The following is a 14,157-nucleotide window of genomic DNA, read 5'->3' on the forward strand; positions in this document are numbered from 1 at the left end:
GTGTGTGTGTGTGTGTGTGTGTGTGTGTGTGTGTGTGTGTGTGTGTGTGTGTGCGCGCGCGCGCGCGTGTGCGTGTGTACCTAAATTTGAATTTCCTAGCATCCTTTATTGGGGGGATGAGGGGAGACAGGTCGCTCCAAGGAACTCAGTGGTCATCCAGTCTAGTCAAACGTTGGTGAGCTTGGGGTTCAGTGAGGGACCCTGTCTCAATATATAAAGTGGACAGCACTAAAGGAAAACACCCAACATATATGTCTAGCTTCCAGGCATATGTGTATGGGTGAGTGGTGTGCAAGCAGGTGTGTGCATATACGGAGAGGGGTCAGAACGGTTCCTACTTGGCAAGCAGTGATGGGTCAAAATCCTACCTGACTAGTAAACCCAGGAGCTGTCAGATGAACAAAACTCTCCACAATAACAAGTCAAAAGGTCTGTCTGGCCCCATCCCCACAGCTCCTGCCTCTTCTCTCTCAGCTCTAGCTTGACTGTCAGGGCTGTGGGCCAACTGTCTCATGTCCCCCAGCCAAGTGCCACTCTTCTCCTTTCAGCTCCTCTAGCACCAGTGTTGGCTGAGGTGGAGATGGAAGGCTGATGGGCACAAAACCAGACAAATGGCCATGCTAACCTGGACGCTGCCCAGAACTCTCCGTCATTACCGCTAATCAGAGGAAGAGAATGGGCAGTCGATGGCCGCCCACACACTGGGCTCCGGGCACTTCTGCATATCATTATCTTTTTCAAATGTATTATGCTCTCTGTGTGCGTGTGTGTGCATGTGCCCCAGCGCATATATGGAGGAGAAAGGACAGCTTGTGGGAGTGGTCAATTCTCTCCTTCCACCATGTAGGTCCCAGGATCAAACTCATGTCATCAGGTTTGAAGGCAAGTGCCTGTGCCCCATCTTACTGTAGCTGAATTTGCTGATAACCATAAAAGAGAGCTTTTTAATACATACATCTTCTTTACTTTTATGTATTTATTGTTGAGACAGGCTCTCACTCTGTAGCCCTAACTAGCTAGAACTTACTATGTAGACCAGGATGGCCTCTGTCACAAAAACCTGCCTGCCTCTGCCTCCTAAGTGCTGGGATTTCAGACATATACCACTATACCTACCTTACGTTTATTTATTTTGTTACACGGCTTCACATATCCTAGGCTGGCCTCTAATTTACTATGTAAGCAAGATGACTTTGAACTTCCTACCCTCCTGCCTCACCTCCTGAGTACTAGAACTATAGTCATGTGTCATCAAGCTTAGTTTACACTGGGCTGGTGATCAAATCCAGGGGCTCTATACATGCTAGGCAAGTACTCTATTGATGGAGCTCCACCCCAGCCCTTACATCTATTTTAAAGAGAGACCTACAGATAGGGAGAGTGGTTTGCCACGTCTCACACACAGTTGGGCAGTGCTAGGACATTAACCTGATTATTCTAATGACTTGGCACAGTACAGGGATCTTGGACTGAGACAAAGGGACAGTTTTGGGTAAATTAAAAAAAAAAAAAAAACATATCCTGGCTTCAGAGAAGCTGCTCATCCCAGTCCAGTTGGCCTTGGGGACACATGGGCTTAGGCCTGATACAATAGGCTACAGAGGGAAGGGCATAGTGACAGAGCCAAGGAAGAAAGAGGATTGCATACCCATGAGCAGCCGCCTCTTCACCCGTTTATCTCCATCTGCCACTGATGTGGCATTGCTCTCTGTCCCCTCCAAGACAGTGCCCTCTTGCTCTACAAGAGAAGCAAAGCCGCAGCTGTCAGCCTGAATGGTCCAGCTACTCATCCCCTGAGCATCTGTTTCTGCTGAAATCTCAGACGTGAACTGTGTGACCAATGGCAGACGAGCGACTGTCCGCTCCATAAGAGCAGCCATTATGGCTCTGTAGGAAACGGCATATTCAATGACTGAAGAGCCTTATAAGCATTAAGAATGGAAAGGGGTTTGGCATATAATGTACTGGTCAGAGACTCTGGAAGATGGTAGCTTGCAGAAGCCTCAGTTAATAAGATCTCCAAGAGAGCCAGCAAGGGTTACGCCATGAGACATAGGTGGACTCTGACTCTTCCCGTTGCTATTCTGTCATACACAGACAGCTCTAGGCTCTGTCACCCTCCTACTTTGGAATATATTGTCCAGATCTCTAGAATACCATCTTTCAGAACAGCCCAGTCCATGGGGAGAGGAAGAGCTTCCTAAAGAGAGGAACTCCACCCAAAAATAGGCCATTCCCACCGTAACATTCGAAGGAGTATCAGCCATATCTCTTATCTAGGGTTAAGCACTATCAAGGGTTAAGGTTTAAGAAGAGGGTTTGGGGTAGGAGTGGGCAGGCTGAGGCCGAAATCACTTACCTAGGCAGCTTCTCCCATCAGAATGCAACCTATACCGTGGATGGCAACTACACTCAGGGCCTTCTGCTGTATCTTCACAGGAGTGCTGACACCCACCATTTCCATGGTTACAAGTCACTGAGGTCAAAACGAATCAATACTTAAAGCGCTGAGGTTTCCACAACCAGGGCTGGGTTTGTTTCCAAAGAATTTTCTTCTTTTTAAAGACAAGGTCTCACTCACAAGGATCTGCCTGCTTCTACTCCCAAGCGCTAAGATTAGAGGTGTCCACCACCACACTTCCCCCCAAGGCTGATTCTTTTTCTCTGCAGGTATCTGAGCATCTAGTGCATGCCTGACTCTTGAGATAAAAGACTTCCCTCTAAAATGTTCTTTGTATATGCAGCGTATACAATGTATACTGTGTCACAGTATAAACCACATAGAACCATATCAGGACTTGAACGGAGTGATACAGAGAGGTGGAGCCTGGAAGCCTGGGGTAGAGTAGAACCCCACTATGTGGGGAGACCATACCAAGTGATTCTTGACTGTTCCTTCCCTCTCTCTGGTGAAGTCTGCCTCTTAGCCCAGCTGTACATGGGGCCTCTAGAAATTCTCTAGCACTTCATGTTTGGAACAAACTGACATTATTTAATTTGCAAGATGACAAAATAGGAATATGGAAAAGGTGAACTGGCTAGATTGTGTGATTCTGGGATATGTTCCCCACCCTCCTTTTTAGATTTTTGAGGGTTTGGTTGGTTGGTTGGTTGGTTTGATTTTTTTTGGGGGGGGGGTCTTTGGAGATAGGGTCTCATGTAGCCCAGGTTGGCCTCCAATTCACTCTACAGACAAGTATCCAAAGATGACCTTGAATTCCCAATCCTCTTCCCTTTACCTCCTAAGTGCTGAGATCACAGGAATGCAAATGTTCTAACAAAAAAGCATCTAAGCAGTGACATCTACAAAACATTTAGTGAAACGGAAAAGAAAAAGGGTTTATTGGTTGGTTGGGTAAGGTAGAGCAGGGTAAAGACTTCTGTAACTGCGTTAAATCCCCAGGACACACAGAGTAGAAGGAAAGAATGACTCCCACAAGCTGCTCTTGTGTTCCTAAGCTGTGTCTGTGGCTATGGCTGTGGCTGTGCCTGTGGCAGTGCCTGTGCCTGTGGATGTGCCTGTGCTTGTCACTGTAGCTGGGACTAGGGCTGTGCCTCTGCCTCTGCCTGTGGCTGTGACTGTGGCTGTGGCTGTGGCTGTGGCTGTGGCTGTGGCTGTGCCTCTGCCTGTGGCTGTGACCATGGCTATGCCTGTGCCTGTGCCTGTGCCTACGCCTGTGCCTGTGGTTGTCCCTGTGTCTGTGTCTGTGTCTGCTCCTGTGCCTGTGACTGTGGCTGTGCCTCTGCCTGTGGCTTTGACTCTGCCTGTGCCTGTGTATGTGCCTGTGGCTGTGCCTGTGGCTATACCTGTGGCTGTCCCCGTGGTTGTTTTTCTGACCTCTGTGTAGGCTGTACCCACCTCAATTATTGACGGTTCATACTCACAGATGCAGTCTTTCTGGTTTTTGGCCAGTTCAAAACCAGGCCTGCATTCACAGGCAACACTGCCTCTCGGGGCCTCCTTGCAGATGTGACCACAGCCATGATCCTTGTTCATACAGCTCAGGCCTTCTGTAAGACAGAAGTATGTAGCAGGTGACAGACTGGGGAAAGCTACAGGGATGGACAGTGGGGAAGGCCAAGGTTTGCTGTCTGGATCTCTACTAGCCCCAGAGTTAGTTTATTTTTGTTTTATGAGACAGGGTCTTGCTTTGTAGCTCAGGCTGGTCTTTAACTCCCTTTGTAGTTCAGACTTACCTAGAATTTGTCATGCTCCTGCCTCCACCACCCAGGTGTGCTGGGATTACAGGCATGCGCCACCCTTATGGCCCCAGCCACCTTTTTTTTTTTCCTTTTTGGCTTTTCAAGTCAGGGTTTGTCTGTGTAGCCTTGGCTGTACTGGAACTCACTCTGTAGACTGGGCTGGCCTTGAACTTATAGAGATCTGCATGCCTCTGCCTCCCAAGTGCTGGGATTAAAGACATGTGTCACACTGCCCTGCTTCAGCTGCACATTTTTAAAGACTACATCTGGCTGGTGAGATGGCACAGTGGGTAAAGGAAGCCAAGCCTCGCCAATTGAGTTTTATGCCCAAAACCTTCATGGTAGGAGAGAAACAATTCCTCTAAGTTGCCCTCTTCTGTGTACATGCACAATAAACAAATAAAAAGAATGTGCATTAAAATCAGGCTGGGGCTCAAAACAATGAAAATAAAAAATAAAAAGATGGGTGGTAGTGACACAGACTTTTAATCCCAGCACTCGGGAGGCGCAGGTAGGTAGATCTCTGAGTTAGAAGCCAGGCTGGTCTACAGAGTGGGTTCCAAGATAGCCATGGCTACACAGAGAAACCCTGTCTTGAAAAACCTAATAAATAAATAAAATATTAAATAATCGGGCTGGGGCAATTAACAGAGATATAAAAGATTTCTTTTGTTGCCTAAGAGATGGGATCCCTCGAATTTTTATAAAGAAGAGGAGTTGAAGCTAAAGAGTGGCTCAATAGTTAAGAGCACTGGCTGTTCTTCCAGAGGACCTGGGTTTGATTCCAGCTTCCACACAATGGCTTACAACCGTCTACAACTTCAGTTCCAGAGGATCCAGAATCATCTTCTGGCCTTTGTGGGCACCAGGCACACATATGATATACTGACGTACATGCAGGCAAAACACTCATACGCATAAAATAACCTTTTAAAAATAAAGAAGCCCTCTCCTCAAAGCAGTGCCTCCACCGCAGAGAGCAGAACCTGAACCTTTATGTCTGCCATGCATTTACATTCGGCCACAAGGAACCACAGGCACCTGCCTTGAGGCTTCTCAAGTGACCGGCCCTGAGCAAGCTCAGAGCATCACGCCTCTCAGGACAGCATCATATAACAATACAAGAAGAATAAAAGGAAAGAGGAGAAGCCTTCCTGCATGTGGGTTCCTGTAGCTGCTGTAAAGTGATGTTGGCTGCTCCGTAAGAGTCTCTTAGGCCCAATCAGTCCTAACAATGGTGATGGGAAAGGGGACGATACATCAGGTAGCTGTGATACTTGCTGGTTTAAACAAGCATCTAAATGGATGGTTCTCAACCTTTCTCATGTGACCCTTCAATACAGTTCCTCATGTTGTGGTGACCCCAACCATAAAATTACTTTTTTTTTGCTACTTCATAACTGTAATGTTGCTACTGTTATGAATAGCAAGGTAAATATTTTTGGATATGGAGGTTTGTCGAAGGGGGTCACGACCCAAGAGTTGAGAGCCACGGATCTAAACGCTGGTGCTGCAGCAGAAGAAGCATCTGTATAGGCTGTTAGCAGCCTGCCTCATCAGGAAACCAGTTCGTTGGAACCTTGCTGCCTGGGTACCCAACCCAAGCATATACTGAAGATGTCTTCTCAGTCAGGGATGCATTAGTGAGGATGTGTGCACATCTTGGCATCCATGTAAGATGACTCTGAGACATCCACGAGAGTGGAGCTTTGGTTCTCAATGGTTAGAGGGTCTATGAGACTTTCTAATTCTAGAATTAGGACTGTTTTAAACTCCAGTACTGGAAGGGTTTATTCAGCTTTCCTAGGGCTGAATACCATTCTGTATTCTACCCCTAAAGCCACAGCTAATAGACTTCAATGAAAAGATGACCCTCCTCTCAGTGCCTATGTGTCCTGGGAACGGTTACTTCAAAAGATATGTCTATTTCAAAAGACGGTACAGCAGTTAACTCTCTCAGGTCTGTCTAAAGGCCACCTTGTTTTTCATCTGACAGTTTTGAGTTGTGTCCCCCCTCCCCCCATACAATCTGCTGCTGCTGCTGCTGCTGCTGCTGCTGCTGCTGCTGGAATGTGTCCGCCCCTGCCAGGGGCTGCTGTCAAGTAGCACAGAAAGAAGCTTGCACTGGGTGGCTGCAAAGCTCGCTCTGCTCTGGCCAAGCCTTTATGAAGATGTCATTCACACCCCAGTACCGAAAAGGCACAGAAGGTGAGAGCTGCCCTTCCCTCCCCCAAAAGACCCAGCAAGTCCTGTGTTTGCCTTTGGGTCAGTGAGCATTTGAAGTCATTGAGACAGGATGGTACTTGCCGGTAATTGTTACAGTGCTTGAGATACAGTGTAGGAACCTCTAGAAAGTCTACCTCCCTCTGCCAAACAGTTCCCATTCACCTTCTGGAGAGTTTACTCTGTTCATGTGCCTAAGGCATTTGCAAAGTGACTTTTGCTGCCCCAGAGCAGTTCATTTACACAAGAAATATTTTATAAGAAAAGCAAAAGTCATCAGAGAAGCTGCCCCTGATGTCCCTTCATAGCAAACTGGATCTGAAGTTGCCAAGAGGTGATGAGGATGGAGACAACTCTGAACATGCAGATGGCTTTTCGAGACGTGACCCCCCCCAAAGCCCTTCAGAGTACCCCAATTCAAAACAAGGTCATAGCTAGAGGAAGCAGATGGGTCTGGTCCAAACCAGGAAGGACAGCTAGGGTCTAATTTCTCTAGGACCTGGTCTGGTAGCCATGTCCAAAGCTAACGGTTCACCGAAAGGAAGATGCTCAGAAACCCCGGAGATGCCCCCACACTTTTGCTGCCTTGCCAGGCTTCCACGTTAGGATATCTCTGGAAACTTAAAGTAAGGGTGAGAAATATTGTACAAGTCGGGAGATGAGCACTGCTGCAAGCCCAGTCCTCCTTGTCACCCGATGTCCCTGCAGCTCAGCTCACTGTCTAAATACCCTCAGAGCAGACAAGACAAAAGAGAAAGGCTCCTCTGACAGCCTGAACACCCCTGAATGGGAACAAAGGCAGATGGAGGGTGAGATTTCCCCTCCATTACACGGGTGAAAACACACATTCTTTTCATCACAGCTCTGAGCTTTCTAAGTGTTTTTAACAAAAAATTCAGTAGCTTGAGTTCCATCCAACTCAGCCACTAGGTCTCCTTGTTGAAAAATACTTAGTAAATAATTATTAAAACAAAACAGTAGCAATAGAAAATAATAGCCTGTGACATCAGCTTCCCCCCCCCCACCCCTACACACACTTTCCATGGTGGATTTTAGAGTCCACCAATCTAAGTAAATACAATCTCCAAGAGGCTACTGTACACATGAAGGAGGAAGTCCTTAGGAATGATATTTTTTTAGAAGTCATTTGGTTGAAGAATTAAAGTCCTATGGTGGAAGTGGGTCGCCATTGCAAAGTGCTGTAACCTGCTGGTTCACACTGGCAGGAATTTGCCTAGTTGTCAAACTGTGACAGAAAATCACAGCACTTCCAGACCACGATAACAATTCTTGGATTTGGGTTTTAGTTCCAGACATTTATATTCATGTTAAGTACCCATCAGGGGATCCAGGAATGTCTGAATTGTGAAAGAGTTAGAATTCTAATACAGCTCTAAGAAACCTGTAGGAGGAGAGAGGAGAGCTGAGCCAGGGGTCTGGAATACAGGCTAAGAAAGAGACCAGAAACCTAAGCTGCGGGCGGTGGGAAGAGCCTATGTGGGGGTGCAGAGGCAATGGCTTTACCAGCAGGTCCTTCCTCCCCCAACAGCCACCAGAGGAGAAAGTCAGAGTGACGTCCCTGGAAGCAGACTGAGAGGAGAGAGCCCGGAGTCAGGTCACCCTCTGCCTGACTCCTTAATGAGTCCCTTCTCCAGGTCTGTCATGGGAAACTTCATCCAATGCCACCAGAATCTCGAGACCCCAGCAGGAAGAAAAAGCCACCACTACTCTTCAAGGGTCACGTCTAACATGAGATAAGAAGTCGGAACCAATGTTTGTGACTCCCCCCGACCCCCGTGAGCATTAAAAGTGAGCAGATAGGAACTACAGCTATCAAACACACTGCTCCCCCACACCAAGGCATCTCAACACCAAGGCATTCCGTCAAGTGTAACCTAATCCACCATTCCTGGAAAATAAGAGTAAAATCGTCTTCCATGAAGAAACACTTGAAATGTCCACTAAAACCATGGTAAATAATAAATTTATAAGTCTGTGATTAATAATGGAAGAACTTAAAGTGACTTCACTCTTAAGATATGGGAATCCACACACATCATATGCTAAGATGAGTAAATTGTCTAATATTTGGGCTCTGAATTCTAATGACAAGAGGAGGCAACACCAGAGGAATGCAGCCACTAAGATAAGCCTATTTGGCTTAAGAAAAAGCAGAGAAATAAAAAGATGACATTCTGTGAAAAACCAACCGATTGGCCACTTGTGCTTGATGCCCCTCCCTCCAAAGACTCCCACAAAGCTGTAGGAATTTTAAAGTAGTATAAATAAAAGACATAAACTCAAAAAAAAAAAAAAAACCCACAAACTTAAAGCAAAGAATAAGAGAGGAAGACCTTCAGAAGAACGGTAATGGCTGAGTGGGAGAGAACATGGGGGGCAGCGGAGGAGTCCAGAGAGGGTGTTTTCTCCCACCCACAACCCCCACAGAGCCCTAGAAGCATAGAGCCCAAGAAATGCAAAACGCAGGGAAGGGCCAAAAGTGGCTTGAGACTGTAAGAGGTTAGTCCGATAGGGAGGGAAGATCCAACTCCCGCCCTGGCCCCACTCCCAGCCCAGGGCAAAGGGCATGCTTGCACTGGTACTGTGGTTTGCAGCATCTTTTTGAAAAACTTGGCAAATCACACACCTTATGTCTCTGGAGCCATGTACTGAGGTTTGAAATGTTCTCTATTTAGAGATTAGGATCAGAGGGTGTGAAAGCTTGCAGGGACCTCAGAGATCCTGCAGCCTGCCACGTTGCTAAGTGACAACCATGAAAGGTAACAGCGCTTGCCGAGTCTCTCTAGCAGCACATTCTGGACTTGTCTCCATCTTCTAAGACTTTCTAGACACTCTGCATCTGAGATAAAGTCATCTTGTATGCGAGGGGGTGGGAACTCTGATGAGACCCCACCCCACCCCCCACCCCCAGCCAGACTATACCTTCTGAGCGGTGGATACAAGTGTGCTGATTGTCACTTAGAAAGAAACCTTCTTTGCAGCCACATTCATAGCTCCCCATAACGTTGGTGCAGATGTGCTGGCAGCCGCCATTGTTCTCCAAGCATTCGTCCATATCTGGAGAGAGAGAGAGATTGATTGTCTTTCATGGCTATTTCCAAAGCCAGGAGGCTCAGCGGCTCCTGCTAAGCCGAGACAAGGTTCCTCTTGTCTCTGTATCACAGAAACTCTCCAAGCCAGAGCCAAGGGAGCCTGCGGTTGGTTCACCCAGCCCCCATGGGTCCATGGGTCTAGGGCTCACCTAGTCAAGCTCAGGGAACAAACACAGAAGCCAATGAACACCTTCAATTTCTAAAGCACAGAGCCAGATGGGCGAGATAATTCTTAGCTTCCTGAGAAGGCCTTCAGGAGAGACAAAGACAATGTACAATGGGTTCTAAGATAAGAGAAGGGCAGGGCAGAAGAAAGAAGGTAGGTGGCATGTGATTGTGTGCTATCAACACTGTGCCCTATGGGGAAAGCTGATAAGAGATGGGCCTTGGGATCCTGCAGTTACAAACCTGGAGAAGAGCGATTCCAGGCTGAAGGGCCAGAGCCCTCCCCTAGAACAGAGGCGGGGTAGCTTGGAGTGTATTGGATTGCGGTGAGTCATCCCATTTGGCCAGAGCCTGGGAGACGTGGAGGGAAGTCACAGGAGATACATTCAGGAAGATAGATTAAGGCCACAGTGCTTCTGGGTCTTAGATAGTAAGCGAAGTAGCTCCTGTTTCACTGCAGTGGGGTGAAGAGTCAAGTCCCTTCTTTGGAGGAATCTAAGACAGCAGTAGGGCAGACAAAAAAAATGCAAAGCCTGAAACCTGGCTTTCTCTCTGTCTGTACCCAAAACAGCCAAGCCAGGGCTGTGAGCAGAGATAGAAGCAGATTGGCTACCCTTGGGATAAGCTGGAGAGGCAGGCATAGAAAACTGCTGGGTAGACAGGGAGAAGGTCACTGTTCCAAGGCTCCTTAGAGGACAGGAAGGAGGCTTCCTAGAAAGACACCTGGGCAAGACCGATGCTGGTCTCAGAAACAGGAACGGAGACTCAGTTTTGCTCCCAGGGTAGTAAGAGATATCCTAATGGACTGAGGTGTTAAGCAGGGCCCAGCGGGCATGAGGGAGCAGGGCCCAGCGGGCATGAGGGAGCAGGGCCCAGCGGGCATGAGGGAGCAGAGCCCAGCGGTCATGAGGGAGCAGAGGGATAGAGAACACTGTGGAGTGGCATGAGCCCAGCTTTGAACACCGTTTGGTTGCAGAAGACAGGAGGGCCAAAGCCAGGAATGTGGGAACGAGGAGAACAGGAACAGAAAGGTGCAAGCCAAGGGGAGAATTCTGTCAGTGACAGGGCAGGGAAGATGCAGAGAAGTCAGCAGGAGCTCCCAGAACCTGGGAAGGCAGTCAGAAAGGCAGGAAGTGAGGCTCCTTAGACCTGTTACTGCAACCCACCCCTAAAGGAACCTTCCTTTCACAATAGCCTGAGAGCCTGGCACAGCCGCCCTGGGCCACTGACTGGCCTGACTTCTCAATACTCTGTGGGTGCCCATCAGACTGTGCACTCCTGGCAGAGGTAGATTTCTGTCTTATAATAAGATGAAATAGTGCACGCCTTTAATCCCAGCACTTGGGAGGCAGAGGCAGGCAGATTTCTGAGTTCGAGAGCAGCCTGGTCTACAGAGTGAGTTCCAGGACAGCCAGGGCTATACAGAGAAACCCTGTCTCGAAAAACCAATATATATACGAGAAATAGTGGTTGGCAGAGCACTGGACAGTTCATTAATTGGTCAATTGATGAGCAACAAGGAACAAGTGCCAACAACCAGAACCAAGGAGGAAACTTCCAGAGAACCTCAGATATCACAAAGGCACAAGAAGAAAGGTGATTTAAAAAAAAAAAAAAAAAAAAGCCTCTAGTTTAATATCTCATGTGCCTATCACTGACTCCTGGGTATATCTGTAACCAGAAAACTCACATTTAAATGTCTGTTATCTGGTTTCAAGCTTCAGATCTTACAGGCAAGGGTCCTCCTACACTACCGGGCAATGTTCTCCTAAACTGATGGGACTCCAGCCATTCCCTGAAGCCTAACAAACTTGCCCTGTCTATGCCAAAGGGCGAAGGAAGCACATTCCAGCCTGTGCTGGGACACCTGGCCTAGGCCTTTTGCAGCGAGGGCTCACTGTAAGCAGAGAGGCTGTCTCCCTGGCCTGCCTGAAGGCAAGCTCTCCTGAGCCACAACAGCCCCGTTCCACGTGTCACTTACATCTTCTCTCCATGCGATCAGCAATGTGTCATTAAAGTGGGTGACACAATGAGATGGAATGAATACAGTGTATGTTCACATGATAAGTGTGGGTCAGGAGCTAGTGGCTGTCTTCAGACTGCCTTGTGGCAATCTCCAGACACCCTGGCTACATCCTCCAGAGACATCAATATAATTGGACTGGGGTAAGGCTCGGGCAGTGGTGTCTGTTAAACATCTCAGAAGAGCCACTGTTACCAAGCCAAACAGCTGTGATAGAACTCGCCATAAATGGGAACTGAGTTCAGGTGGGCGGGCTGAGGGGAAGAGTCGCATTCATTTCCCCGCGTATTTGCTCCCCAGACTGGGAGCTTGGTGTCAGAGCGCGCTGGCTGGTGTATTTGTAGCTAATGTGTGCTTAGTAGGGGCTGACCACAGGGAAAGAGTCGTCCCAGAGAATACAGGGAACGGCCACTTCAGAGGACTTTGGGCTCTGAGCTCTTTCTTGCCACAAGGTGTCTTATCACAAAGGGTGTAGAAGTCCCTCTGCGTGCTGGTCCTAACCCTTCCAAAGAAGCAGCATTCCCTCATAGCTTTCTTCCTCCTCCTCCTTCTCTTTAAGACAGGGTCTCATGTAGCCCAGGTTGGCCTCAAACTCTCTAGGGAGCTGAAGATAACCTTGAACTCCTGGTCCTCCAGAATACTGGCGGTACAGGTGTATGCCACTATGCCTGCTTTACGGAGTCCTAGAAACTGAAACCAGGGATTTGTGCAGGCTAACCAAACATTCTACTTATGGGCTGAAAAGATGGCTCCGAGGTTGAGAGCACTGGCTGCTCTTCCAGAGGACCTGGGTTCGGCTCCCTGTACCCATGTGGCAGCTCACAACTGTCTGTAATTCTAGTTCCAGGGATCTGACACCCATACACAGACATACGTGCAGGCAAAACACCATTGCACGTAAATTTTTTTTAAAAACTTAAAAAATTATATTCTACCAACAGAACTATATCTCCAACTCTCTACTGCCTTCCTTTAAAGGAACCCTTTGTCTTTGCATACATACTCAGTATATGCTCGGCAGACTCCATGAAGAAACCCCAAGTGGGTGACAAGGACATTCTATTGAGCCGTCTTAGGCCTGGAAATGTATGGTCATGCTTGTGTTCAGAAAGCCCCACTTGGCCTTGGCTGACACTGTTAGGCTTTGGATGGCTCGGCAGCCAGCCTGCTGCTCTCAGGAAGCCCACATCCCACAATAAGAACCAGGTCAGTCATCAGATACCAACCCTCAAAATGATGCTTTCGGCAAACCAAAGGGAAATCAACTACAACTCCAACAGTAGAATGTATGCGGTCCGACAAACTGGACTCTTGTCTGACTTTTGAATTCATTGTGATTTATTTCTGCTCTCAGGCTTATCTTCAAATGGATGCTTTTGAAGTGCTACCTGCTTAGGAGGAATTTATACTCCCTTAGACACCCATGACATCTGACTGACAGCTGCAGGCTTGGAAGCCCACATGGCTCGGGGCCTCTCTCATGGGGGCTCAGACAGGAAAGGACACACCAGATAGATAATACTGAAATATAATTATCAGGGCTGAATCTCAAATGGGAACATTCTCCTCTTCTTCTTCCTCCTCCTCCTCCTCCTCCTCTTCCTCCTCTTCCTCCTCCTTTCCTACTCCAGAGCAGGACTTTTCGAACACAAGTCCAGCCCAGACATGGGAGGAGGGTGCTCGGGTGGGTGTGTCTGCCTGTGTGTGAGATCAGAGACCAATGCCAAGTGTTCCTCGGGTGCTTTCCAACTCATATTTTGAGTCAAGGTCTCTCGTTAACTGGGCTAGGTCATCTGGCCAATGAACCACAGGGATCTGCCTGACTCTGCCTCACCAGTGCCAGGATTGCAAGTGTGCATCACTATGCCCAGTTCTTACACAGATGCGGGGATCCAAATGCAGGCCCTCATACTTGCACAGCAGGCACTTCAACAACTGTGCCACCTTCCTGGCACTTGTATGGCTTTTTAAGCTGACATCAAGGCCTTTGATCAGGTGACTGTTCCTACCACAATCTAAAAGAAGATCTGAGATAGACCGTGGTTGGCCAAGAGGTCAGCCAGAGAAAGGCCCATCAATCAACATAATGTCCTTCTGTAGGGCTGACAGCGTAAGCCTAGCAAAGCAAAACACCTGCCTGGTGTGCAGCATCCTCCCAGACTATGCAGCCTCGGCCCCATCCTGCAGGAGGGCTTCTAGGTTCTGATCTAGTGCTCACACGAGGAACTGGTAGGAACAGTCTGCATTCCTCACATCAGGAACTGCAGTGCCAGTTGATATGCCTTGTAGAAGTCTTGGAGGATGCTTACAGAAAGCTTTTGACTTTCTTTCAAAAAAAAAAAATAAGTGTGAGCCGAGCAGTGGTGGCGCATGCCTTTAATCCCAGCACTCGGGAGGCAGAGGCAGGTGGATTTCTGAGTTCAAGGCCAG

General features: G+C 48.1%; 1 protein-coding gene across 2 annotated transcripts in view; it reads right to left on the reverse strand.

Moving 5' to 3' along the window:
* Nucleotides 1–14,157, reverse strand: part of Scube2 (signal peptide, CUB domain and EGF like domain containing 2) — a 67,706-nt gene that overhangs the window by 44,131 nt on the left and 9,418 nt on the right. For both annotated transcript variants that reach the window (XM_021200731.1, XM_029539670.1), the window contains exons 4-7: nt 9,370–9,504; nt 3,886–4,011; nt 2,360–2,476; nt 1,649–1,738 (exon numbers count right to left, since the gene is read on the reverse strand). In XM_021200731.1, the coding sequence (XP_021056390.1) occupies nt 1,649–1,738; nt 2,360–2,476; nt 3,886–4,011; nt 9,370–9,504 (468 nt within the window). The remainder of the gene's footprint in view (nt 1–1,648; nt 1,739–2,359; nt 2,477–3,885; nt 4,012–9,369; nt 9,505–14,157) is intronic.

This window comes from Mus pahari, chromosome 1 (genome assembly GCF_900095145.1).
Source record: "Mus pahari chromosome 1, PAHARI_EIJ_v1.1, whole genome shotgun sequence".
NCBI classification, from domain to species: domain Eukaryota; kingdom Metazoa; phylum Chordata; class Mammalia; order Rodentia; family Muridae; genus Mus; species Mus pahari.